The 25997-nt window shown below is 35.3% G+C and overlaps 1 protein-coding gene across 1 annotated transcript in view; it reads left to right on the top strand.

Annotated features, from left to right (window-relative positions):
- Window positions 1-25997, top strand: part of LOC144976670 (ATP-dependent DNA helicase Q4-like) — a gene marked incomplete in the record, with an annotated part of 482011 nt that overhangs the window by 109773 nt on the left and 346241 nt on the right. The window contains 1 exon segment of the mRNA XM_078921001.1: window positions 3143-3284. Coding sequence (XP_078777127.1) covers window positions 3143-3284 — 142 coding nt within the window.

The following is a 25997-nucleotide window of genomic DNA, read 5'->3' as shown; positions in this document are numbered from 1 at the left end:
GAGTACGTTTAGCGGATATTGCGCTTTATAAAATACAAAGCTCATTACAAAGGTGTATACGTTTTCTAACCAAAATGAGATTTTTTGAAAAGCGTTTTGTTAATGTATGACACAAACTGCTGATGTATTCTTGTCATTTATTGGAGCCCCGAGTTGTCCTCGGCCATTGATCTCAAGGTCAAGGTGTATCTTGCAAATTGCTCGGAGTTCCAAATGGAGGAGAACAATAATCGCATTACACTGTTAATAATTAATGATATTTTTATACATTTGGAGTGGGGACGAATTTGGGCAAATATTAGGATTCCTTCTCATGTTCCTTTGTGTGGATTGTTGTCGTGGTCATTGATGAGGTTGTGATGATGGCCATGACCTTTGAGAAGACAACGCGCGTTAAATTGGCACAGCTTATTCAATTTAAGACTGATTTACCTTAACGACAATGGTTTCCTTTGATGATCTCTTAGAGGAATTTGACAATTGATGATCTCTTAATGGAATTTGACAATTGATGATCTCTTAGTGGAATTTGACCTTTGATGATGTCTTAGTGGAATTTGACCTTTGATGATCTCTTAGTGGAATTTGAACTTTGATGATCTCTTAGTGGAATTTGACCTTTGATGATCTCTTAGTGGAATTTGACCTTTGATGATCTTTTAGTGGAATTTGACCATTGATGATCTCTTAGTGGAATTTGACCTTTGATGATCTCTTAGTGGAATTTGACCTTTGATGATCTCTTAGTGGAATTTGACCTTTGATGATCTCTTAATGGAATTTGACAATTGATGATCTCTTAGTGGAATTTGACCTTTGATGATCTCTTAATGGAATTTGACAATTGATGATCTCTTAGTGGAATTTGACAATTGATGATCTCTTAGTGGAATTTGACCTTTGATGATCCCTTAGTGGAATTTGACCTTTGATGATCTCTTAGTGGAATTTGACAATTGATGATCTCTTAGTGGAATTTGACCATTGATGATCCCTTAGTGGAATTTGACCTTTGATGATCTCTTAGTGGAATTTGACAATTGATGATCTCTTAGTGGAATTTGACCTTTGATGATCTCTTAGAGGAATTTGACCTTTGATGATCCCTTAGTGGAATTTGACCTTTGATGATCTCTTAGTGGAATTTGACCATTGATGATCCCTTAGTGGAATTTGACATTTGATGATCTCTTAGTGGAATTTGACCTTTGATGATCTCTTAGTGGAATTTGACCTTTGATGATCTCATAGTGGAATTTGACCTTTGATGATCTCTTAGTGGAATTTGACCTTTGATGATCCCCTAGTGGAATTTGACCTTTGATGATCTCTTAGTGGAATTTGACCATTGATGATCCCTTAGTGGAATTTGACCTTTGATGATCTCTTAGTGGAATTTGACAATTGATGATCCCTTAGTGGAATTTGACCTTTGATGATCTCTTAGTGGAATTTGACCATTGATGATCCCTTAGTGGAATTTGACCTTTGATGATCTCTTAGTGGAATTTGACCTTTGATGATCCCTTAGTGGAATTTGGCCTTTGATGATCTCTTAGTGGAATTTGACCTTTGATGATCTCTTAGTGGAATTTGACCATTGATGATCCCTTAGTGGAATTTGACCATTGATAATCTCTTCATGGAATTTGACCAGAGAAAATAAAAATTTGTCTATGATTTCGAAGAGGGCTCGTTATTCGTCATTAGACCGTCGTGGTGATGATATGTTCCAATATAATGTCATTCATTCATTCATTCATTCATTCATTCATTCATTCATTCATTCATTCATTCATTCATTCATTCATTCATCCATCCATTCAGTCATTCATTCATTCATTCGTTCGTTCGTTCATTCATTCATTCATCCATCCATCCATCCATTTATTTATTTATTTATTTATTTATTTATTTATTTATTTATTTATTTATTTATTTATTTATTTATTTATTTATTTATTTATTTATTTATTTATTTATTTATTTATTTATTTATTTATTTATTTATTATTTATTTATTTATTTATTTATTCATTCATTTATTTATTTTTTATATATTTATTTTTTATTTGTCTGTTTATTTATTTATCATCTATTTATTTATTTATTTATTATCTATTTATTTGTTTTAAAAAATATTTCTTTTTAATTCATACCCTCGATTTTTTACATCTCATTATCACTCAACTCATATATAACTGAGTGAATGACAACTGACAGCGAAGGAGTCTCTTGTTCACACTCTCAACTCCTAGCCGATAGATTCATTTTTTTAAAGTTTTTACTCACAAAAATGTGTACTTTCGACGATCTGCACTTATCTTATAGTTATTTTAAAGCCACTGTCAATGGCAACAGGACACTTTTGCCTCTGTCATTCGTAACCGACGTATTTTTCTTTCCGAAGCGAAGCGCACTCAATCTAAGAATAGCTGCTATCTTTTTGACGTTATGACGTCACCAAGTAACTAGACTCAGACTAAAGCAAGAAGTCATGCTTCGGAAAATGACGAAAATTGGTCCGAAGAGGTTATGTATGTTTATGAAGCAAAGAAAGCATAAAATACAAAACGGTATCGATATTCACGATGGCTATGAAGTATACAATGGGAGCTGTCTATATTCATGTTGTTGTCCAACCGAGTCATCAATCACGTGATTTGTTGCTGTCCAACGATTGGACATTTCTGAACAAATGTAAGCACGCTGCTTTGTTTATGAAAGTTGTACACATACCCATGTGTCAAGCTGAACACAATGACTTTGAAGATTTTTGGCTACTGATTTAGATGAGAAGTTGTTTTTCTTCTTTCTGTCATTCTCTCTATCTTTTCTTTTCTTTTAAATTCTTTTTGAAATTATATTTCTTCCCATAACCCTTTCCTATTCACGCACGCACGCACACGCACGCACACATCCACACACACTCACACAATCTCTCTCTCTCTCTCTCTCTCTCTCTCTCTCTCTCTCTCTCTCTCTCTCTCTCAGACACACACAAAGCAAAAATCTGAAAAAGAAAACTTGAGAATAAAAATACAAAATAACAAAAATAAGAAAGGGTCATTTGGGGACAGTCTTTTTAGAATGATAGACGGTGAGTATTTTATAAAAGTGTTGTTTGTTTATTTATTTTCAGGCACTGATCCATCTCCTACAGGGCCCTAGGTTCAAATTCTGCCCATCCATCATTATCTACTGTTCCAGGCGCGATCAGACCACAAGAGTCGCCGCCCTTATAAGGACCTCACTCCAAAAATCGGTTGATTTGAACGCACCCGGTAAGTTATTTTTTTTTTGGCATAAATGAGATTTTTTAAATTTCTTTATTACTTTTTGTGTGTGTGTGTGTGTGTGTGTGTGTGTGTGTGTGTGTGTGTGTGTGGGGGGGGCTGTTGTAAGAATGTGTGTAGTTTTATTGCGTGTTTGTCAATGTAAATAATAAGTACCTATGTGTCTGTATTCCATGTTTCTGGGTATGTGTTTTTGTCCGTATGTATAGATGTTTTTATGTCTGACTATATTATATATATATATATATATTGTGTGTGTGTGTGTGGGGGGGGGGGGGGGGGGGGGGGACTGTTGTAAGAATGTGTGTAGTTTTATTGCGTGTTTGTCAATGTAAATAATAAGTACCTATGTGTCTGTATTCCATGTTTCTGGGTATGTGTTTTTGTCCGTATGTATAAATGTTTTTATGTCTGACTATATATATATATATATATATATATATATATATATATATATATATATATATATATATATATATATATATGTGTGTGTGTGTGTGTGTGTGTTTGTGTGTATGTGTGTGTTCGTGAATATCGAAGTCATTAAAAAAAATCGTCTAACACAGTACGAGTTAGTGCAAAAGGAAAATTACACGTGAATTATGTTTAAAATTAATTATCAATCAATACAGATAATTATTTATTAATTAAATCCCATTTCGCTCGCCCCCCCCCCCAACCCCTTTTAATTAGAATATAATTAATTAATTACATTTTCATCATCATTTTTCTCTCATGAGTCAGGTTTTTTATTTTTTAATTAAAAAAAAAAAAATTCTAAATCGCATCGTTGTACTGTTTCTGAAATGATTATGTCGGATTATAGTATGAACGAACTCCGCCGCTAAAGGGTTAAATTATGAAATACCAGGATGCTTGCACATCTCAATCTCAGAGCAGACTGTCCAATCGACAAAACTGAGTTTGGATATGATTTTCGACTCCAAGACAGTGTAAATTGACCAAACGCTTAAAAAATTTTCATCATTCATATTTAGCATCGCCCGTATGAAATAGTTCTCCGGCGAGCATAAAGGGTATCCAGAGGGAAAAAACTCATACATTTGATCTTGTTTTGACTTTTACACATTCTGGTCACAAGGCATATGAAAAGTTCTGGCCAGCTTGAAGAATAAAAAGTAATGATTTTCTTTGTTTAGAACCAAGATGGCCGCCGTTGCCGGGTGGCGTGACGTCAGACTATTGAATCGTATTCTCAGACATCCTGAGAGCGGTATAGACGGACTACCGATACACCAAGGGTGGTACCGTTAGCTCAGTTGGTGGAGCACTCGCTGCACAAGCAAAAAAAAACAAAAAACTAATAAATAAATAACATTTAAAAAAAAAAGGGGGGGCGTCGAGATTTTTAGATTTAAAAAAAGAAAATAAGTACAGTAAAATATTTACTGGAATACGAACAGCACTCAGAAAAAAAAGACAAAAAATAAATAAAAAATAAAAATAATAATAGAGTAAATAGATAAATAAATAAAATAAACTTTAAAAAAAAATTACATAAAAAAAAGAAACAACAAACAAAAAGACCACCCCCCCCCAAAAAAAAAACAAAACAAAAAAAACAAAAACAAAAATCAAAAACAAAACAAAAAAAAACAGAACCAAAAAAAAAAAACAAAATAAAAAAAATCAAAATTAAAACACAAAAACAAAAGACAACACACAAAAAAAACAAACCCGTCTTAAAGGTTTGATATGGAAAGTTAGAAATAAAACGAATATGATATCTTCTAATCATCTATGTAAACGTTTACACAATGGCATTTAAATAGCCTTTAATCTTTCCCCAAACAATCACCTCTTTCAACTCCCCACGTGTTTCGTTCCTCTTTGATTTATTTTTTAAATTCCAACGCTTTTCTTCCCCAAAGTCACAACCTGCTTATTATTATCATCATCATCATCATCATCATCATCATCATCATCATCATCATCATCATCATCATCATCATCATCATCATCATCATCATCATCTCATCTTTATTATCATCATCATCATCATCATCATCATCATCATCATCATCATCATCATCATCATCATCATCATCATCATCATCATCATCATCATCATCATCATCATCATCATCACATATTATTATTATTATTATTATTATTATTATTATTATTATTATTATTATTATTATTATTATTATTATTATTATTATTCAAGATCTGAACTTCATTTTTTATCATCTCCCCTACTTTCCATTAGCTGCTGTCACAATCTCCCCTAATCTTTTCCTCGTCAAAACAAAATCTATTTGCATTATGCGATATACAACCGACAGAAATGTTCCTCGTATTTTCAAAGCTGAATGACAGAATACAGATGCAAATACATAGAGCAGACAGCTGATTAAAATCACATAGAACTGTTTTAATGGATAGGCTTAAATTTTTTGTGACAAAACCCATTAGCCAAGAAATTTCTTTTTTAAAAAAAAAAGAAAAAGAGAAAAAAAAAAAAAAGAAGAAGAAAAGCTGAGCTTTTATATTGCACAATATCCACTAAACGTGCTCAAAGCGCTTTTCAAGGGGTCCCTGACCAACAGCAACACTTAACATGTAGGACGGGACGTGACGCCTGTTTTTTTTTTTCAGACAGACGACGCTATTAACGGCCAGGTACTCATTTTACACCTGAGTGCCATGAGAGAATGTGAGTAAAGAGCCTTTTCCAAGGACTCAATTATGCGCGGACCAAGGCTCGAACCCACGACCTTCCGACCCGAAAGCGAGTGTCATACCACAAGACCACATAGTCTTATCTTTGGTTACAATTCATGCTCGCTGGCACAAGGACCACCAAACAGAGGTTTAATCCTGATTTTGTTCTGCTATAAAAAATGATTGTTACCTTTGTGACAGGACATCGCACGATCTAAAATTATTTTTTTATAATTCCATCAATTGAGAGAGCTTTCTTATCATTCCTTTGGCAAAATCTAGATTAGGAACATTTCACTATGGTATTTCATATGTATTACAAAATCCTTCAAGCTTCTTGTTATAAAGACTTATGATTACTGGTGGTGATGAAAGAAATGCTCTAAAAATAAATCAAAAGTAAGTAATCTAAAGTAATCAGAGAGGTTTAGTTTTGATATCAACCAATGTAAAAAAACAAACAAACAACAAACAAACAAACAAAAAAAAAAAACAAAATAAAAAGTTCCCTTTATTCATCCCCAAGGGGAAATTTGTCTTTAGGGTCTATTCCAAGGGAAGACTGGAATAGCCCAGGCGTCAGCCGCAGTGCAGCGCCGCAAAGTGAGCTAGGGCGAGGTCACTTGCTCAAGGCCACACAACGAGGCGGGTAGTCGAACTCGGTACCTTTTGGGTGCGAAGCAAAGACCATACCGCTGAGCCACGCTGCCCCCTAAATTCGTAATGAGCTGCAGAATCAGGACCTCTTTATCATTGCCCCCGAAAATTGATTGAACTGATAGGGATGCGTATAAAACTTTGACAAACCCCCCCCCCCCCCCCCCACTCCCCCCTCCTCCCCCCCCCCCACACACACACACATACACACTTTTTTATTTTTTATTTCCATTTTTCTCGAACCAGAGGAGACTCGTTGCCGAACAATCTAACCCCCCCCCCCCCCAAAAAAAAAAAAATAAATAACAAAAAACAAAAAAAAACCCCATATTTAGTCATAATCTTTAAAACTACTAATTAAATTTACACACTATTAAAGAAAAAAAAAACAAACAACGACACAACATTTAATATAGCACGGTGAGGACCCCAGGATAAAAATTAAATGAAATTATTAGGTAGGTAGGATGAAAACATTTGACCCTACTCCCTGCACTTTTATTACAATGAGATGCCTGTTTTTTTATATCTTACTCACATTAATTGCCAAATAAGGCGAAACAGCTTGAAAAATATTAAGTGTCAATAGTTTTGACACTTGCCAAAATTTGACATATGTCAAACTATGACACATTCCATCAAACACCAAAGATGCGACAAGGGGTTGAGTAGGAGACTAATTTCGTTTTTTGTTGTTTGCTTTTTTTTTAAACGTCAACTTCTTTGTAAGTGAGAACCGATTAGTGAAGCTATCTACTTACTTGTGACTGGTGATTGACATATTGTGACCCACCGTCCCTAAACGGTATTGTGTCGGGATGACTTGGGTGCAAAAAATTGAATTTATTGACAAAAACATGAAACTTGGGGTTTGTTTCGATTTGTTATGTTGAAGAATGAAGACAATTTCTCACAATGCAAAAGCTCAAAAATTGGTATTTACTATCAATTTAATTCTAAAGTCACTTTTCGGGGTCCAATTCATTCCGACATAATACCGTTTCGAGACGAAGGGTCACAATAAATGCCAAATGAATCGTACAGATGAAAAGCATCTAGTTACAAAGCATTTTAAAATGATGCGAGTGAGACATCCAAAATTAAAGACCGGAAAGCGATTAGCTACCCTCCATTCGTGTTAACTCACTCAATCCTAGAGATTTTTGATACTTTTCAAACTTGGATTAAAAATGAGCATGCACATAGATAGTTTTATTCAACTTCATCTTACATGTATAAACTAAAAATATTAACTTTGATACTAGACGCCTAAAACTTGTCTCAGAAAAATGTAATAAATAGGCATGGGGTAAACGTAACCAGGGTAAACTACGGATATAGTCGGTGTTAGGGTTGAGTGAGTTAACGGTTGCTGTAATACTTGTGGAATCTGTCAAATCGGGCGTTTGATAGAATTTATTTTGGACAAAAACAAAAAGTAACAGATTCACTTCTTTTACAAAATGTATCCACATTGCTTTCAATAGAAACTCATATTAAAAAAGTGTAAATCTTTACCCTCTCTTAAACAATCGATGCACTTTCCAAACTCACGAGACAGACATTGTAACCGTACCTTTGTATTATTTGGTCACATTCCTCCCACCAAATCCAAGCATCAGTAACACACTGTATAGTCACCTGGAACAACTACAAAAGACGTCTTCTAACTTCTACATCATGGCACAAGACCGAAGGGCTAGAGCTCAGGTGGTCGCTGGTTCGGATAAGTAAGTAAGTAAGTAAGTACGGCTATGTGGTCTTATGGTATGACACTCGCTTTCGGATCGGAAGGTCCTGGGTTCGAGCCTCGCTCGGCGCATAGTTGAGTCCTTGGAAAAGACTCTTTACTCACATTCTCTCACGTACTCAGGTGTAAAATGAGTACCTGGCCGTTCACAGCGTTGTCTCTGTCCGAAAATTGTAATATCGCCTAACAGCGAAATGTCACGTCATACATGTTAAGTGTTGCTGTTGGCCAGGAACCTCTTGTAAAGCGCGTTGAGCACGTTTTGTGATATTGCGCTATATAAAAGCTCAATTATAATTATTATAAGTAAGTATTATTTGGTCTCCGGTTCATTGCTGGTGTTTAGGAACGTTCGAAGTCGGACACGTAGCGCCCTAAATAGATCTCCCGTCTTTGTTGTTTGAATTATAGATAATACACTTTCAGTTAAAACAAACATGTGTAAATACAATTTCAATATAGATTAAATTCAACATATGTGACCCATCGTCTCAAAACGGTATTATGTCGGAACAAACCAGATGCTTATAAGCCGAATTAAATGTTAAACTGGTCGAAAATATAAATTGTTGGCATTCGCACCCTAAAATATGGTTGCCATTCTCCTCAATAAAGCATATAAACTCAACACAAGTCTGATATTTATGGCTATAATTTCAATTTTCAATATCTTAACCAACACGACTTAATACCGTTTTGAGGCGAAGGGTCACATATAATATGTCTAAATTATTCTGAAAATCAGGTTACAAATAGTTCTTGTTTTGTTCACACAAATGCATTACTTTTGAATGATAATATACTTTAGCGTGGTCTAAAAATAGATAGACTGTAATTTTTGATAAATTTCACCATTTATTAAGTAAAATATCATGTCAATATCTAGACATATCCTCCAAAATGGGGGTAATATGCTCGCGCATTTCAGATAACGTTACCAATCGACCTGCTTTGTTCTGTATGTTTTGCCGTTGTTTAATCTTAATTGGAACTAGGCGCTATATAAATTATTATTATTAATTATTATTATTATATTATTATTATTATTATTATTATTATTATTATTTATTATTATTATTATTATTATTATTATTTATTATTATTATTATTATTATTATTATTATTATCATCATCATCATCATCATATCATCATTATTATTATTATTATTATTATTATTATTATTATTATTAATTTTATTATTATTATTATTATTATTATTATTATTATTGTTATTGTTATTGTTATTGATTATATTATTATTATTATTATTATTATTATTATTATTATTATTATTATTATTATTATTATTATTATTATATTATTAATTAGTATTATCATTATCATTAGTATTATTATTATTATTATTATTATTATTATTATTATTATTATTATTATTATTATTATTATTATTATTATTATTATTGTTATTGTTATTATTATTATTATTATTATTATTATTATTATTATTATTATTATTATTTATTATTATATTATTATTATTATTTATTATTATATATTATGATGCATTTTTTATCCCTTTATCTCTATGGGGAAATTATTTTCGGCATATAAATAAGAACACACAGAGTCAATGTAATAATCACAGCCCTCATGAGATTATTGTAAACTGATTCTCTCTATGCCACACAGCGCGAAATAGACGGTGTTATCATCAAAGGTGCTGCTGGTGAGCGGTAGAGATTTCTGTATCAACGTAATACCTTCCTGATCCTTCAATTATAGATAACAGTTTTAAGCGGTTTAAAATACCCAATTATTCGTAGCACATACTCAGAATCTGCCGTATTTTGAAAAAACAAAAACAAACCTTATTTAAAAATTTGGCCAGAAAACTCGTCCTTCAAGTATCGATCGATTTAAATGACCCTCAATTTGGCAAAAACTCTAAACCTGGGACTCGGCGAAGTATTAATAAAGTCCCAGGTTTGAGAGTATTTGCCAAGATGAGGGTCATTTAAATCGATCGATATTTGAAGGACGAGTTTTCTGGCCAAATTTTTAAATATGGGTTTTTCAGAGTACAAGAGTACAGCAGAATAGGTTAAGTTGCACTGTCCCACTATGTAAACATAGTTGAATCCTTGTAAAGGGCTCTTTACTCACATTCTGTCACGGTGCTCATGTGTTCCTTTGGACAGGACGCTAGTCTATCCCAAAGTACTTTCTGTCAGATCTAACAGTAACAGACCCAGCTGCTGGGTAGACAGCGGGATCAGAGAGAAAAAAAATCTGGACTGCACCCGGGATCGATTTTGGTCCCTCGGGGCATGAAGCGAGTGCTCTACCAATTGAACTATCGGACCCCCCGGATTAGAATATGCAGATATTACATAATTCGTTATGGTTCTAAGCACCGTGGCTCAGCAGTACGGTCTTTGCTTCGTACCCGAAAGGTACCGAGTTCGATCGCCCGCCGCCGCTTCGCCTTGCTTAGCTCAATTTGCGGCGCTGCACTGCGGCTGACGCCTGGGTTATTCCAGTCTTCCCTTGGATGGAATAGACCCCAGAGTATGAATTTCCCCTATGTGATGAATAAAGGGAATTTGCTTATTTATTATTTATTATCACAGAAGCGTTTGAATACCTGCATCACCTGTTGTCGTAACTGGGCTTATCGTAATTGGTTTCGACATTACCTAATGCAGTTGTTGAAATCATCAAATTATAATGTATTGGTGCTAATGAATATGAGGATAATGTTATAGACAAAGCAACGAAAACACGTCTGTAACAAATTATAACATAATTTGTTATTATATTATAACCCCTCATTTTTTTTATTGATTCTTTGAAATTATCTTGCTATTCCGTCGAGCGGTCTTGACGTGCGTGTCGGTTCAAGAGCCAAAAAATTATCGGAAATTTGGAATTGACTTGTTTGCTGTTAACTCTCTCCTCACCAGCCATTTTCAGGATTTTCCCCAAACTTCACACCTAACTATCTAACACAAAGCTATATTTTTTATCACTCAAACACAATAGCAGTAAAGTTCTTGCGATACATAATTTCTTCAGCAAAACATGCTCTACAACACACTGTTCCTTTTCTTTAAATTTTATGATGTACAAGAGAAATTTGAATAAGAGAAATGTTGGTTGTATCGTAAAAAATGTGACGATTTTCCTGTAGTTGGTAAGGGGAGGGTTAAAAACAGACGGGAATATTAATTTTTTATTTATTTATTGTTTGTCGAAGCTTGGAATTCTATTATTGTTCAGTTGACTAGTACTGAACGTAATATTCTGAAACGAGCAATTTCCTTTCTACATTTTTTTTGTTAATAAAAACTTGGCTCTCAAGCTCAAAATATTGACCGGCTTTTTTCTTCTTCTTTCACTCCATATTGTCTGAAAAAGATCAACATTGTAATCTAATAAATCACGTGAAATTGTGTACAGGTGTGAATTATTCCGTGTTATGATTTTGTATTCCTATTTAAAATTGTGAGGAAAAAAAAAATACCCGAACAAAATAACATAAGACACGAAATATTGGCACAAGTATCATATTTATGGCTGGAATAAATAAAACTGTGAAATTGATTTTAAGCTTCAATTTAATCACAAAAACAGATCAAATGAACGTTTCGGGTTTCCCCTTTATCAACAAAACAGGATGAATGAAACGCCACAGATGAATGAGATAATGTGGTAGTGGCGTAGTTAAGATGAATATTATTATTTTATTATTATTATTATTATTTATTATTATATTATTATTATTATTATTATTATTATTATTATTATTATTATTATTATTATTATTATTATTATTATTATTATTATTATTATTATTAATTATTATTGTTATTATTATTATTATTATTATTATTATTATTATTATTATTGTTATTATTATTATTATTATTATTATTATTATTATTATTATTATTATTATTATTATTATTATTATTATTATTATTATTATTAGATTATTATTATTATTATTTATTATTATTATTATTATTATTATTAATTATTATTATTATTATTATTATTATTATTATTATTATTATTATTATTATTATTATTATATATTATTATTTATTATTATTATTATTATTATTATTATTATTATTATTATTATTATTATTATTATTATTATTATTATTATTATTTTATTATTATTATATTTATTATTATTAATAGCTGCTCCTGTGATATTTACATGAAACACGCCCAACGTCTCGGACAATATTTCCATAGGCGACTGTTATGTACTGGAGGAGAAAATGGTTCTAAATAGCTCTCATTGCCCTCATTTGTGATAAGTATAAACATTTGTCCATACTTTTCCGACCAATGAGAGCGATCTATATTCATGCTTTCGTCCAATCTAGTCTTCAATCACATGCATTGTTTCTGTACAACGATTGGACATTTCTCAAGGTATCTAAACACGCTGCTTTGTTAATGAAAGCTGTAAACAAACTCATGAGTCATGCTGAGCAAAATGACCAATATTTACGTTGGATATTTCTGAAATTGTGAACACTTTTCACTATGTGAGTCATTCTGAGCTCACTTTGTAATGTGACCAATGACCTGGAGCACATGGAAATGTAATATAGATCGTACCCATTGAGATGCTTTTCTTCTTCTTCTTCTTCTTCTTCTTCTTCTTCTTCTTCTTCTTCTTCTTCTTCTTCTTCTTCTTCTTCTTCTTCTTCTTCTTCTTCTTCTTCTTCTTCTTCTTCTTCTTCTTCTTCTTCTTCTTCTTCTTCTTCTTCTTCTTCTGCTTCTTCTTTTTAACCACAATTTCCGTTTTTGGACTAGGGTAATATATATTATTATTCAACTAAAGGAAAATGATGAAAACTAGATTTGTTAGCAGGACACCTTTTTTCACTGATCTTTCCCTCATTGGTGTAAAGTAAAAACATTTGTCCATACTTTTCCGACCAATTGAGATGCTATTTCTCTTCTTTTTCTTTCTTTTTTAACCACACTTTCAGTTTTTGGAGTTAGTGTCTCGGCGGGGTTCCTGACCTCCCATAGTGGGCAGGGAGGTACATATTGTGTCTTCTATCCCCTTATGTCTGTTTTCCAACATGCTTTCTGTCTTTGTCTTGGAATGAGATTACTTGGTTTTGTCCTGGCCCTGGCAGGATACACTGGCTGGGAGGGAAAAAGTCAAATGTTATTTAGTTTTGGGAGATGATATTTTTTTCCTTGCAAATCATCTCTCTGTTATGCACTGTATTATGTTTTGTTTATGTATTATATATAATTTGTAAACATTTGAGTGTATTCCTCTTAGTGTGGACCTGTGCTTTTGTCTGGATGAGAATTTGGGTGATCTCAAACTAAGTACACTGATAGTGTGCTCTTGGAATCTACATCTGTTCCCTATTTGAAACAATTCGCCTTTGTCTGCCTTATTCTTGGATGCTTTAATTGTAATTCTATAAATTTTTACTATCCATCCCTTAAAAATAAATAAATAAGCGAAAAAGAGGCCCAAAGATTTTTGCGGGATAGTCATTGCTAAGAGAGAGTTGATGTGTGGTGGAACACACAGGTGCAGTTTCCCACTGTCCAAAAGTTAGCTAGAGTATCAATGATAGTCTATCATCTCAATTGCTCTGAAAGTGGGGTTTAGCGCAGTAAATATGGGGCTTAAAGGCAATCGTTAAACATTTTCCTACTTTTTCACATTTTGTCACCATCAGCACTGTTTTATATAGCGCAATATCCACTAAACTTGCTCAAAGCGCTTTACAAGGTGGCCCTGACCAACATCAACATTTAACACGTAGGACAGGACATGACGCCTGTTAGGCGATATTACAATTTTTTTTCGGACAGAGACAGCACTGTTAACGGCCAGGTACTCACTTGAGTACGGTGAGAGAATGTTGAGTAAAGAGCCTTTTCTAAAGACTCAACTATTCGCTGAGCGAGGCTCGAAACCAGGACCTTCCGATCCGAAAGCGAGTGTCATACCACAAGAGCACATAGCCGCACAAGTGTATTATTGCTTATTTTTGTGGGGTATCGTGGACATACAGGGAGGTGTCAATGAAATCTCGACTTTACCCAGGATCGCTTCTACGTGTTTCCCCTTTGCATGCGAAGCCAATACTCTACCAACTGATCTCTATGGAGGCTCTCACTCTCAAGGGATGAACAAGCACATAGTTCCAAGTTCAAGTTCAACGTCTTTATCTGCAAAAGGCAGCAGCCTCTTATGGTTATCACACTTCTATGTTATGACGATCGACCCAATCAGCAAAGTCCGGTCTGCATTCGTGCACCGTCGCGAACCCGCCGGGTAGCATCGTCACAACACACCGTTCGACTAGATGTTCTGCCGTTTCGGGTTCTTGCCCACGTCGGGTACACATGGGACAAGTGGAAGTCCCCACTGATGAAGCGCACTTGCTGTTTGGCAGCTCCTCGACCGAAGCCGATTCGCTACCACCCAGTGTCTCCTCCAAAAGGCGGATTGCCCACCACTGCAAATTTTATACAATTATGTGGTGACTGTCTCCATTATTGTGTTATTGAGTTGAAGGATAAATGTTTAATAGTTGACCAAATTTGTTGTTGTTGGCAATATCTAGGATTTCTGGTGGGAGAGTGTTCCATTCCTTAATGGTTCTTGGGAAGAAATAAAATAAAATAAAAATTGAGCTTTATATAGCGCAATATCCACTAAATGTGCCCGAAGCGCTTTACAAGGGGTCCCTAGCCAACAGCAACATTTAACATGTACGACGGGACATGACGCCTGTTAGGCGATATTACAAGTTTTCGGACAAAGACAACGCTGTCAACGGCCAGGTACTCATTTTACACCTGAGTACGGTGAGAGAATGTGAGTTAAGAGCCTTTTCCAAGGACTCGACTATGCGCCGAGCGCGAGGCTCGAACCCAGGACCTTCCGATCCGAAAGCGAGTGTCATACCACAAGACCACATAGCCGCACTGTTTTCAGTTTCATTTGTTGGTTCTGTATGTTTTGATTCGCCGATCTGAAAATATCGCATTGCCTTTTATTAGCAAAGACTGTTTTTTTTTTTTTACAAAATCGTCTGTAGACATTAATTAGTTCCATAGGGATTGTCTATGACGTTCATTGGTTTTAACCCTTTCCGTACCAACTAACTTTCTCTCTCTCTCTCTCTCTCTCTCTCTCTCTCTCTCTCTCCCTCCCTCTCTCTCTCCCCGTCTCTCTCTCTGTCTCTCTCTCCCCCCTCTCTCTCTGTCTCTCTCTCTCCCCCCCCGTCTCTCTCTGTCTCTCTCTCTCTCTGTCTCTCTCTCTCCCTCCCTTCTCTCTCCCTTCTCTCCCTCCCTCCCTCTCTCTCTCTGTCTCTCTCTCTGCCTCTCTCTCCCTCCCTTCTCTCTCTCTGTCTCTCTCTCTGTCTCTCTCTCACTCCCTTCTCTCGCTCTCCCTCCCTTCTCTCTCTCTCTCTCTCTCCCTCCCTTCTCTCTCTCTCTCCCTCCCTTCTCTCTCTCTCTCTCTCTCTCTCTCTCTCTCTCTCTCTCGCCTTCCCGTCCACATTCGTTACGATACAACCAGCATATTTCTCATTCTGATTTCGTTTGTCTACCATACGATTTGAAGAAATATTTTTTTTTGTTATAGTCATTAGAACTCAATGCTTTCTTGTTAATCGTTTTGCTGAACACAATTATGTATATATCACAGACCTGCCAACCCTTCACATTCCAAAAGTGGAATCAGAATTAGAATTTGAGACAAAAAGTAGGAATTTCACCTCTTTCACCTCTTTGATCTTTTTTATTCTTCTTACCAGTATCATCACTTTTGTAAATCGGACTTTTAGAGACAATGGCGGAATTGTACAAAAAGGAAGAGTGAAAATAGGAATGATTCCGCCAAAAAGCGGAAGGGTTGGCAGGTATGAATATCATCCCGATGGTCGGCGGGTCAAGCCTCTGAAGTCTACATACGAGCGCACCTTGCTTTATTTAATTTTGGTATAATAAATAATAATGTGAAATTGAATGTAATTTAATTACAAAAAAAAAAAAAAAAAACCCCAGATCAAATGAACGTTTCGGGTTTCCCCTTTATCAAAAAAACAGGATGAATGAAACACCACAGATGAATGAGATAATGTGGTAGTGCCGTAGTTAAGATCACTACCACATTATCTCATTCATCTGTGGTGTTTCATTCATCCTGTGTTGTTGATAAAAGGGCAGCGCGAAACGTTCATTTGATCTATTTTCGTAATTAAATTGAAGCTGACATTCAATTTCACATTATTATTTATTTCTTCGATCTTCGAGCAGCAACATTTACATAATATTATATAATTTTTGTCGGATCAGACGGATCAGACCAGCGGGTGGTTGGTTGGGAGCATCACCCTTGAATCATATACCTATGATGTTCGCATGGGTGTACGATCTGATAGTGATGTCGTTTCTTCTTCTCTTTACTAGCCTATCCTGCTTCTTTGGTTTGTGATTGTATTTTTGACAGGGGATATTTTTTTTTTCTGTAAATCTGCCTGTTTGTTCTTGGTTATTTATAATTTAGCTTATGATATCTTTAGGTTATGATTTTGATTTACATTTGTACTATTTTTGTTAGATTGCTTGTTTTTTTGTTTCAGCGGTCTCTCATATAACCTCAATTGTGTTGGAAGAGACCTAAAGCAACAAACAAACAAACAAACGGATCAGACCAAAATTAAATAATACGTGGTTGCGCAAAGCTCTTAGATAGATATGTAGATTTCAGAGTTTTAATCCGCCGATCGTGAAAATCGAAACTTGAGAGGTTTGATCCGCTGACCATCGATGTAGGTACTTATTATTCCATTTGGGTTTGAGTTTAAACTATTTATTATAATGTTGGTAGGGCATGACCTTTTTGGGGGAAATCCAGATCATGGACGGGAAGGCGAGAGAGAGAGAGAGAGAGAGAGAGAGAGAGAGAGAGAGAGAGAGAGAGAGAGAGAGAGAGAGAGAGAGAGAGAGAGAGAGAGGGGGGGGGAGGGAGGGAGAGAGAGAGAGGGGGGAGGGAGGAGAGAGAGGGAGAGAGAGAGAGAGAGAGAGAGAGGGGGGGAGGGAAGGAGAGAGAGAGAGGGGGAGGGAGGAGAGAGAGGGAGAGAGAGAGAGAGAGAGAGAGAGAGAGAGAGAGAGAGAGAGAGAGAGAGAGAGTTTAAACTACAGGGTGCGGTTAATTATTGAGTGCGTGTATCAATATACGCAATAAAGACAGAATTTCTCATACGATGTTAAGTTAAGATAAAGAATCTTGCTCGCTCTCTCCGTTTTCAAACAGTCAATGGCCATAGGAATTCTGACTGTGAATGATGTATTGAAAACGTTCACAAAATATCAATTGAAGAGTGGTTTTCCAAAACTCCCTAACTCCGTTTTCCCCCATTTTGAGATATCCAGGATTATTTCTCCTGAAATTTCTCATTTAATTTAGTCTATTATTTTATCATATTTAAACTTCAAATTCACACAAATCTAAGGACATTCTTGTGCCAGTTGATGCTTAAAATAAAGTTTACGTTTCATTTTATCGCATAGATGAAAAATCTAAAAAAATGTAGCCCATCGTCTCACAACGGTATTATGTCGGAACGAATCAGATGCTAAAAAGTCGAATTTAATGTTAAACTGGTCAAACATATAAATTGTTCGCATTAGCACCCTAAAATATGGTATCCATTTTCCTCAATAAATCATACAAACTCAACACAAGTCTGATATTTCTGGCTATAAATTCAATTTTCAACATCTTAACAACCCGACTCAATACCGTTTTGAGGCGAAGGGTCACAAATTGAAAAATGGACTTAAGGAGTTTTGTAAAACCAGCCTTCATTCAATTGTTCCACAGTCTAACTCTAACTCGACCAAATTAGAACAAGATTTCCACAATGGTGTCTTGAATCCGGTAACTTCAATGGATCATTGATCACTGTGAAACTCGATGCATTATTTAGCGCCTGTAGTACAAATGAGCAGTATAGCTGTTTATCTTTTGATTTGAGCTTCCCGTGGTTTTCCCGAGATCAATTTTATGTTAAAAGATCATTGGCTATACATTGTATTATGAAATAACAAATATTATGGTTGAGGTGTAGCGTTACAAAAAAAAAATCAAAAAAATCCCAGAAATGAGATATCCACAATTTTCCGCCACTTTGTTGAATTTTTAAAATATATATTTATTTCCTTTTTAATAATAATAATAATAATAATAATAATAATAATAATAATAATAATAATAATAATAATAATAATAATAATAATAATAATAATAATAATAATAATAATAATAATAATAATTATAATAATTATAATAATATAATAATAATATATAATAATAATAATAATAATAATAATAATAATAATAATATAATAATAATAATAATAATAATAATAATAATAATGATAATAATAATGATGAATAATAATAATAATAATAATAATAATAATAATAATAATAATAATAATAATAATAATAATAATAATAATATAATAATAATAATAATAATAATAAGTCAAAACCTGATCAGATTTATCATGTTTTTCTCCTCGCTCTGGATACACTTTTATGCTCGTCAGAGAAGTATTTCATAAGGGCGTTAAGTTACCATGCGTCATTACGGGGAAGTGACGTCATGACTGTTGAAGCTTATTCCTTCTACACCGTCAGTCCCCTCCATCCCGCCTTTTCTCTGCCAACCCCCAATTATATTATATTTTTTTTATTAGTATCCAATACCAATTTTCATTCCAAAAATGTGACCCATCGTCTCAAAACGGTATTATGTCGGAACTAACCAGATTCTTAAAAACCGAATTTAATGTTAAACTGGTCGAAAATATAAATTGTGGGCATTCGCACCCTAAAATATGGTTGCCATTCTCATCAATAAATCGTATAAACTCAACACAAGTCTGATATTTCTGGCTATAAATTCAATTTTCAACATCTTAACCAACCCGACTTAATACCGTTTTGAGGCGAAGGGTCACAAATTTAAAAAACAAAAAACAAAAACGTAATAAAATCCACTCCGTCCTTTAGTATGAATGAACATCGTGTTCGTCGTTTCGCATTGCAATAATATTGCAGCTTCTTTGAGAGTTTTTGTCTGCCTGCGTGCTGAATTACGAATTCCCGCTTCTTAATGTCACCAGTAATTGTATCTTATTTGGTTTATTTTTCCCTCACAATCCAATTTTCTATAATATATTATATATATATTTATTTTTTGGCCACAAAGCCAAAGTAAATATTGAGACTCGACCGTACGGAGTCCCAGTAATAGAGTCGCTTCTCTCTCTATTATTAGGCTTAATCATAACAAATGGATGGAAAAAACAACATTCTTCACGTTGCTGATTAAGGTCGATTGAACGGGACTTGGAGTGAAGCGCCTATTTTATGTGATATGGGGCTCTATAGTTAAATGGTTTGTTTTGCTGTTTTGTTACTTTTTACTTTTTCGCTTTCATTTTTTAACTCCTCTTCATTATTTTTTTCCTCTGCCCTCTGGTCCTTGAATTCTTTCTATTATCATCTGAGATGACGTGGTTGAATTCAATAATGAACAGCTATTGATAAAATAAAACAAACTGAAGATGTTTTGAGAGCTTGTATTGAAAAACAAAACAAACTGAAGATGTTTTGAGAGCTTGTATTGAAAAAAAAAACCAAACTGAAGATGTTTTGAGAGCTTGAATTGAAAGAGTCTCCCCTTAGCTTCCTCCTTCCTCCCACACATCCCTTTCAAGTTGCTTTTTTTTCCAAATAATATATCTTGTTTATTACTTGTGTGCACAATGGGGTATATTTTAAGATCTAAACTAATGATATTATAGGAAGCGTTTCGAGACTCTTCTTTTATGTAGAGTGACAAGTGTGAATTATATATGATTATAAATAAGATGCTTTCGTCCTCCCTCCTCCACCTTGAATAATTCATCTTGTCTTAATATTTTTTGTTCTGTATTGTTTTGATTTTTTTCATCGTCTTTTACATTTTTAATCAACCCTTCAATCCGACGTGCACTTATTCGCAGATCTGATAGCCCAATTCCTTGTGGGCTCATTGTTGCAATGGAAATCTCCAAAAAACCCAAAAAGACAACAAAAAACTGACGCAAAATATTGTCCATTTCAACAATGTTAACTAGGCCCATAATGGGTTCTGGTGTCAGACCTGCATATGTGACCCTCCGCCTCGAAACGGTATTAAGTCGGATTTTTCAATTTTGGGGTTTTGGTACCCAATAATAGCTTATATTATGCTTACAATTTTGATACAAAATTTATAAAATTCTGATTATTCATTGCCCAACTATGACCGTTTGAAGTAGGGAGAGTGTAAAAACCAAGTTTTGAGATAATCGACTTTGAAGTGAGGCATCGTTTTCACACATAATCAAATCAATGGGCAAAGATAACTCCTCAGATAAGGGCATTGAAAATTTGACGAGAATAGTAAAATTTGCAGAGACGCCAATATTCAATTTGACTCACAGGAATTTCAGACACCACTCGGAGGAATTTCAATGCCGAAAGAGGAATTTCCGGACACACAAAAAGGGAATTGGGATGATATTTGGTATTGTGTTTACATATTGTATAGATCTAAACAGATAATTGATTAGAATTATATTATGATATATGAACACATTGCCAAATGCAACCCCAAAGTTTCCTTATTTCAATTGAAGAAAAGCTCCAAAACATAATGATGGTAGTGAGGATGATGTTGTGTTGGTGGTTGTAGTAGTAGTAGTAGTAGTAGTAGTAGTAGTAGTAGTAGTAGTAGTAGTAGTAGTAGTAGTAGTAGTAGTAGTAGTAGTAGTAGTAGTAAGTAGTAGTAGCAATAGTAGTGGTAGTGATGATGATGTGGTGGTGGTGGTGGTGACTGTGGTTGTAGTAGTGGCAGTGGTTGTAGTAGTAGCGATGATGTGGTGTGGGTGGTTGTAGTAGTAGTGATGATGTAGTGGTAGTGGTTGTAGTAGTAATTACGATGTGGTGGTGGTGGTTGTAGTAGTAGTGATAATGATTGTGGTGGTGGTGTTGAAGTAGTAGTGGCAGTGATCATGTGGTGGTGTGGTGGTGATTGTAGTAGTAGTGGTCGTGATGAAGATGCGGTGGTGGTGGTTGTAGTGTGTGTGTGTGTGTGTGTGTGTGTGTGTGTGTGTTTAAGAGAGAGAGAGAGAGAGAGAGAGAGAGAGAGAGAGAGAGAGAGAGAGAGTAGCACAAACTTAAAAAACCAACGAGGCTAAAGTTTGAGGTCAAAGTATTTGTTATTAGCTATTATTGACAAGTGCAGCCTTGGAAATGGTGGCTCTCTGAGAGAAAGTCAACTCTTGTTTTGAATGTTTCACTGATAGTTGCTTTTTTAAACTTTAAATATATATAACTTATCGTCAATACTTATGTTGAATTATTATGTTTTTATGTAGAAAAATGATTGTAGTTTATGAAACAACCAAAAAATGAAATTTGATCATTTTGACCATTTCCACTTTAAAACCGGTTTTCTTCGTTTCCAAATCCCGACTTAATACCGCTTCGAGGCGTAGGGTCACATATATGTATACGTCGCTTAAATCCATAGACTTATATGATGTACAACCTTACTTTATGTTTGTCTTATATTTGGACAGGAATCCAATATAGATAGTTCGAAGATGACGTCACTCAGGTCTTTGTTATTGTTTTTTGCCATCCGCGTTTATGAGTAATGCTCATTGAACTGTATTAACCCGACTATAAACGTTCATGGATACACACAGTTTTGTTTGTTGGGCTAAGAAGCTCATAACAGTGCCATCCGTAGATAGTATGCGCTTTTCTAAGAAGCTCATAACATTGCCATCCGGAAGTATAACGGACCAACACACAAAATTGTGTGTATCCTTGAACGTTTATAGTCAGATTAATACAGTTCAGCGAGCATTACTCATAAACGCGGATGGCAAAAAACAATAACAAAGACCTGAGTGACGTCATCTTCGAACTATCTATGAAACGGTGGCCCTGACCAAGTGTGCCCGTTCGTGACATCCTTTGTAGTTCTCCTTAAAACTCGAATTCGTTTACAATAAGCGTCCTGCCTAGTACTTCGAAAAATCCGTATAATTACGAATTTTTGACTACAGTTACAGAGCTGCATTCGCTTCTTTGACTCGATAAATCTTTTTGAAAATAAAAATTTATATTCAGGACTTTGAAGCACTTGTGGATCATGGTGATGGCAAAGAATTGATTTGTAAATCTATTTATAGTGAATTTTTTTTCATTTTTTCCCCTTGAAAACTACGATTTTTAATTAAAATTTCAAGTAGGCATCTCTGCAATAATAAATAACAGCGTTAATTGGTTTTATCCAATACTTTTGTCATTTTTAAAATGTTGAGTATTCACGCTTGGATATTGAAGTTCCTCAATTTTATACTCCTCCCTCTTCAGCCCCCTCTCTTATTATTATTCCTAGTTTCAAGACTCTCTTACTTGGTCCATTAGTACAAACCGCCATTTCATGCATCATTCAAAAGCAGCATCAGATGATCTGCAAGTGTCATCCTTTAGGCGCAATTAAAAAATGTTGAGTATCTTCCGCATCTGTTCACTCATGGATATTGGAGTTCCTCATTTTTTCTTCTTCTCCTTCTCCAGCCCCTCTCCAATTTGTCCTAGTTACGAGGCTCTCTTACTTGGTCCATTAGTACGAACTACCATTGCATTCATCATTTAAAAGATCTGAACAAGTGTGTATGAAAGGTAGCACATCTGACCGGTAATCAGAAGGTCTGAAGTTCGGTCCCCAGTCAAAGTCGACTGTTTTTTTGGGATGGTTTATTTCTTCTATTTTTCTTTCTTGCTTTGTCTGGCACCTTTCATACACACTTGTTCAGATGTTTATCTTATAGTGTGCCTGCTCCTCAATACTCTTCAACAGTCGTAACGTCACTTCCTTCCTAATGACGCATGGTAACTTAGTAACACTGTCTCTAGACCATCGGAACAATGGCGGACGCCCGTATGAAATATTTCTCCTGCGATCATAAAAGCGTATCCAGAGGGAAAAAAACACATAAATTTGATCATGTTTTGACTTTTACACATTCTGATCACAAGACATATGAAAAGTTCAAGCCAGCATGAAGAATATAAAGTAATGATTTTCTTTGTTTAGAGCCAAGATGGCCGCCGTTGCCGGGCGGCGTGACATCAGATTACTGAATCCTATTTCTATAATCCTTTAAAAGCAACGTCAGACGATCTGCAAGTGTCCTCCTTTATGAGCATGTATGCATGGTTGATGTGCGGCTATGTGGTCTAGTGGTATGACACTCGCTTTCGGATCGGAAGGTCCTGGGTTCGAGCCTCGCGCTCTGCGCATAGTTGAGTCCTTGGAAAAGGCTCTTAACTCACATTCTCTCACCGTACTCAGGTGTAAAATGAGTACCTGACCGTTAACAGCGAAAAATTATAATATCGCCTAACAGGCGTCATGTCCGTCTTACATGTTAAATGTTGCTGTTGACCAGGGAGGGACCCCTTGTAAAGCGCTTTGAGCACATTTAGTGCACATTTGCGCTATATAAAAGCTCAAAAAAGCTCAATTTGAGATGGCTAAGGTGCATTTCACTGGTTTGCAAAAAAAAGAAAAGGGCAGCCCTCTATAATGTGTTCCTAATCGTTAGCCAAATCCTCTACTGTCTAAATTAGACAACGCACCCCCCCCCCCCCCCCCCCCCGGTCTATTTTTTTCCATCAGAATTTTTGCGCCCCCCCCCCCCCCCCCTCCCCGTCTATTAAAATTCAGCTCGTGAAAAGTGCCGGTTAAAATTCACTAGAAGGGAAAAAAAGTAACAGCATAAAAAAAACCACCCCCCCCCCCCTCCAATTAAAAGAAACAAGACAAAAAAAAAATAATTAAAAAACCCCCCTTTTCCCAAATAAACAAAAAAACAAAAACAAAACAAAACAAAAAACCCAGGAAAATATACGCCCCCCTAAATTGTTCAACTTTTATAATAAAATAATTTTCTATTGAAGATTGGACAAAGTTCATCCCCCCCCCCACACACCCACACACACACACACACACACACACACACACACATAGATAGTCTGTGCACACCCCCGCCGCTTCTTCTATTTGTATTTCTAGGGTAAAGCACTCTCGCTTAGAAATAAACGATCTCGACATTGCATAATTATGTCTCTCGTCTGTCACGTGACAATGAACAGCTAGTTGGGTCATTTTATATTCGAAGTGGTTATTCAGTATCAGATACTGAATAGTGCAAAACCACAATTTAGTATCCATAAGGAACTTTTTTTATAGAGAGAGTGAAAAGCGAGACAATCTCGGTTGCAATGTTAACAAACTGCTGACCTACTTCCAGATTAAACACGTGCAAAACCACTATTCATATCGATACTGAATAGTGCTAGCCTTTTATATTTGACGGACTACTTCTGTACCATAACGCTCTATTAAAAACTAGCCATGTGGTCTTGTGGTATGACACTCGCTTTCGGATCGGATCGGAAGGTCCTGGGTTTGAGCCTCGCTCGGGGCATAGTTAAACCTTTGGAAAAGGCTGTTTACTCACATTCTCTCACTGTATTCATGTGTAAAATAAATACCTGGCCGTTGAAGCGTTGTCTGTGTCGGAAAAATTGTATTATCGCCTAACAGGCGCCATGCCATGTCTCGTTCTTTATGTTACGTGTTGCTGGTAGTCAGGGACCCTTTGTAAAGCTCTTTGAGCACGTTTGGCGGTGTGGCGTAGTTGCACACATATGTAATGGCTTATGATCGTATAGTGGTTTTTTGATATTCCTTTGCATTGTGTTGTAGATGTTAATAATGACGAAAGAGTTCAAGGGCCGATGATGATAACTGAATGTACAACATCAAGACATTCAAATAAAAATATAGATTCCAAGTTTCATTTCTTACGACTTTATTTGTTGTGATAAATTCCATATCCAAATCAAATAGCATGGTCATAATTCAGTCAGTACCATGAATTCCAAATCCGTAAAATCAGTCCAACTGTAAAGTCATTTTGCCTATGTAACCATTTTCAATATTCGTGGAATATTTCTAAGTCCGTAAAATAGAGTCTTAGGAGGGTGTTGAACTTGCTGCATACTAGGAAAGTGCAGCTCATAGTGAATTAGAATGCAGAATGCTGTTTTCATCAGATACACCCTATTTTATCACCTATTGTAACCATTCCCACAATTCCTGCTAACCACTCCTCCTCTGATTTTGACATCCCACATGAATATTCAAAACCTGCCTCTTAAAGTAAGAGAGAATCATACACAACTTGTATTTTTAAAACAACAAGAATTTTCCCGAATATTACTATCAAACTCCGCCTCTCATGACATAAAAGTACTTTGATAATGATCACATTTTATGCATAACAACCAAGAATAGCATCAATCTGTTGCTGATATCCTCTGAGTTTTTTTACGTATCCCCTGAGTTCCAACGACAGTGTTTTGTGGACAACAACCGAGAATAAATGCAATCTCCCGCAGCTACCCCCATTCTTCTTTCTAGTATTTGTCATGTTTTTATCACAATTC

The sequence above is a fragment of the Berghia stephanieae genome, chromosome 7 (genome assembly GCF_034508935.2).
Source record: "Berghia stephanieae isolate SIO BIC M18660-M18661 chromosome 7, UCSD_Bste_1.3, whole genome shotgun sequence".
Lineage (NCBI taxonomy): Eukaryota > Metazoa > Mollusca > Gastropoda > Nudibranchia > Aeolidiidae > Berghia > Berghia stephanieae.
This window is presented reverse-complemented; position numbering and strand designations above follow the sequence as displayed.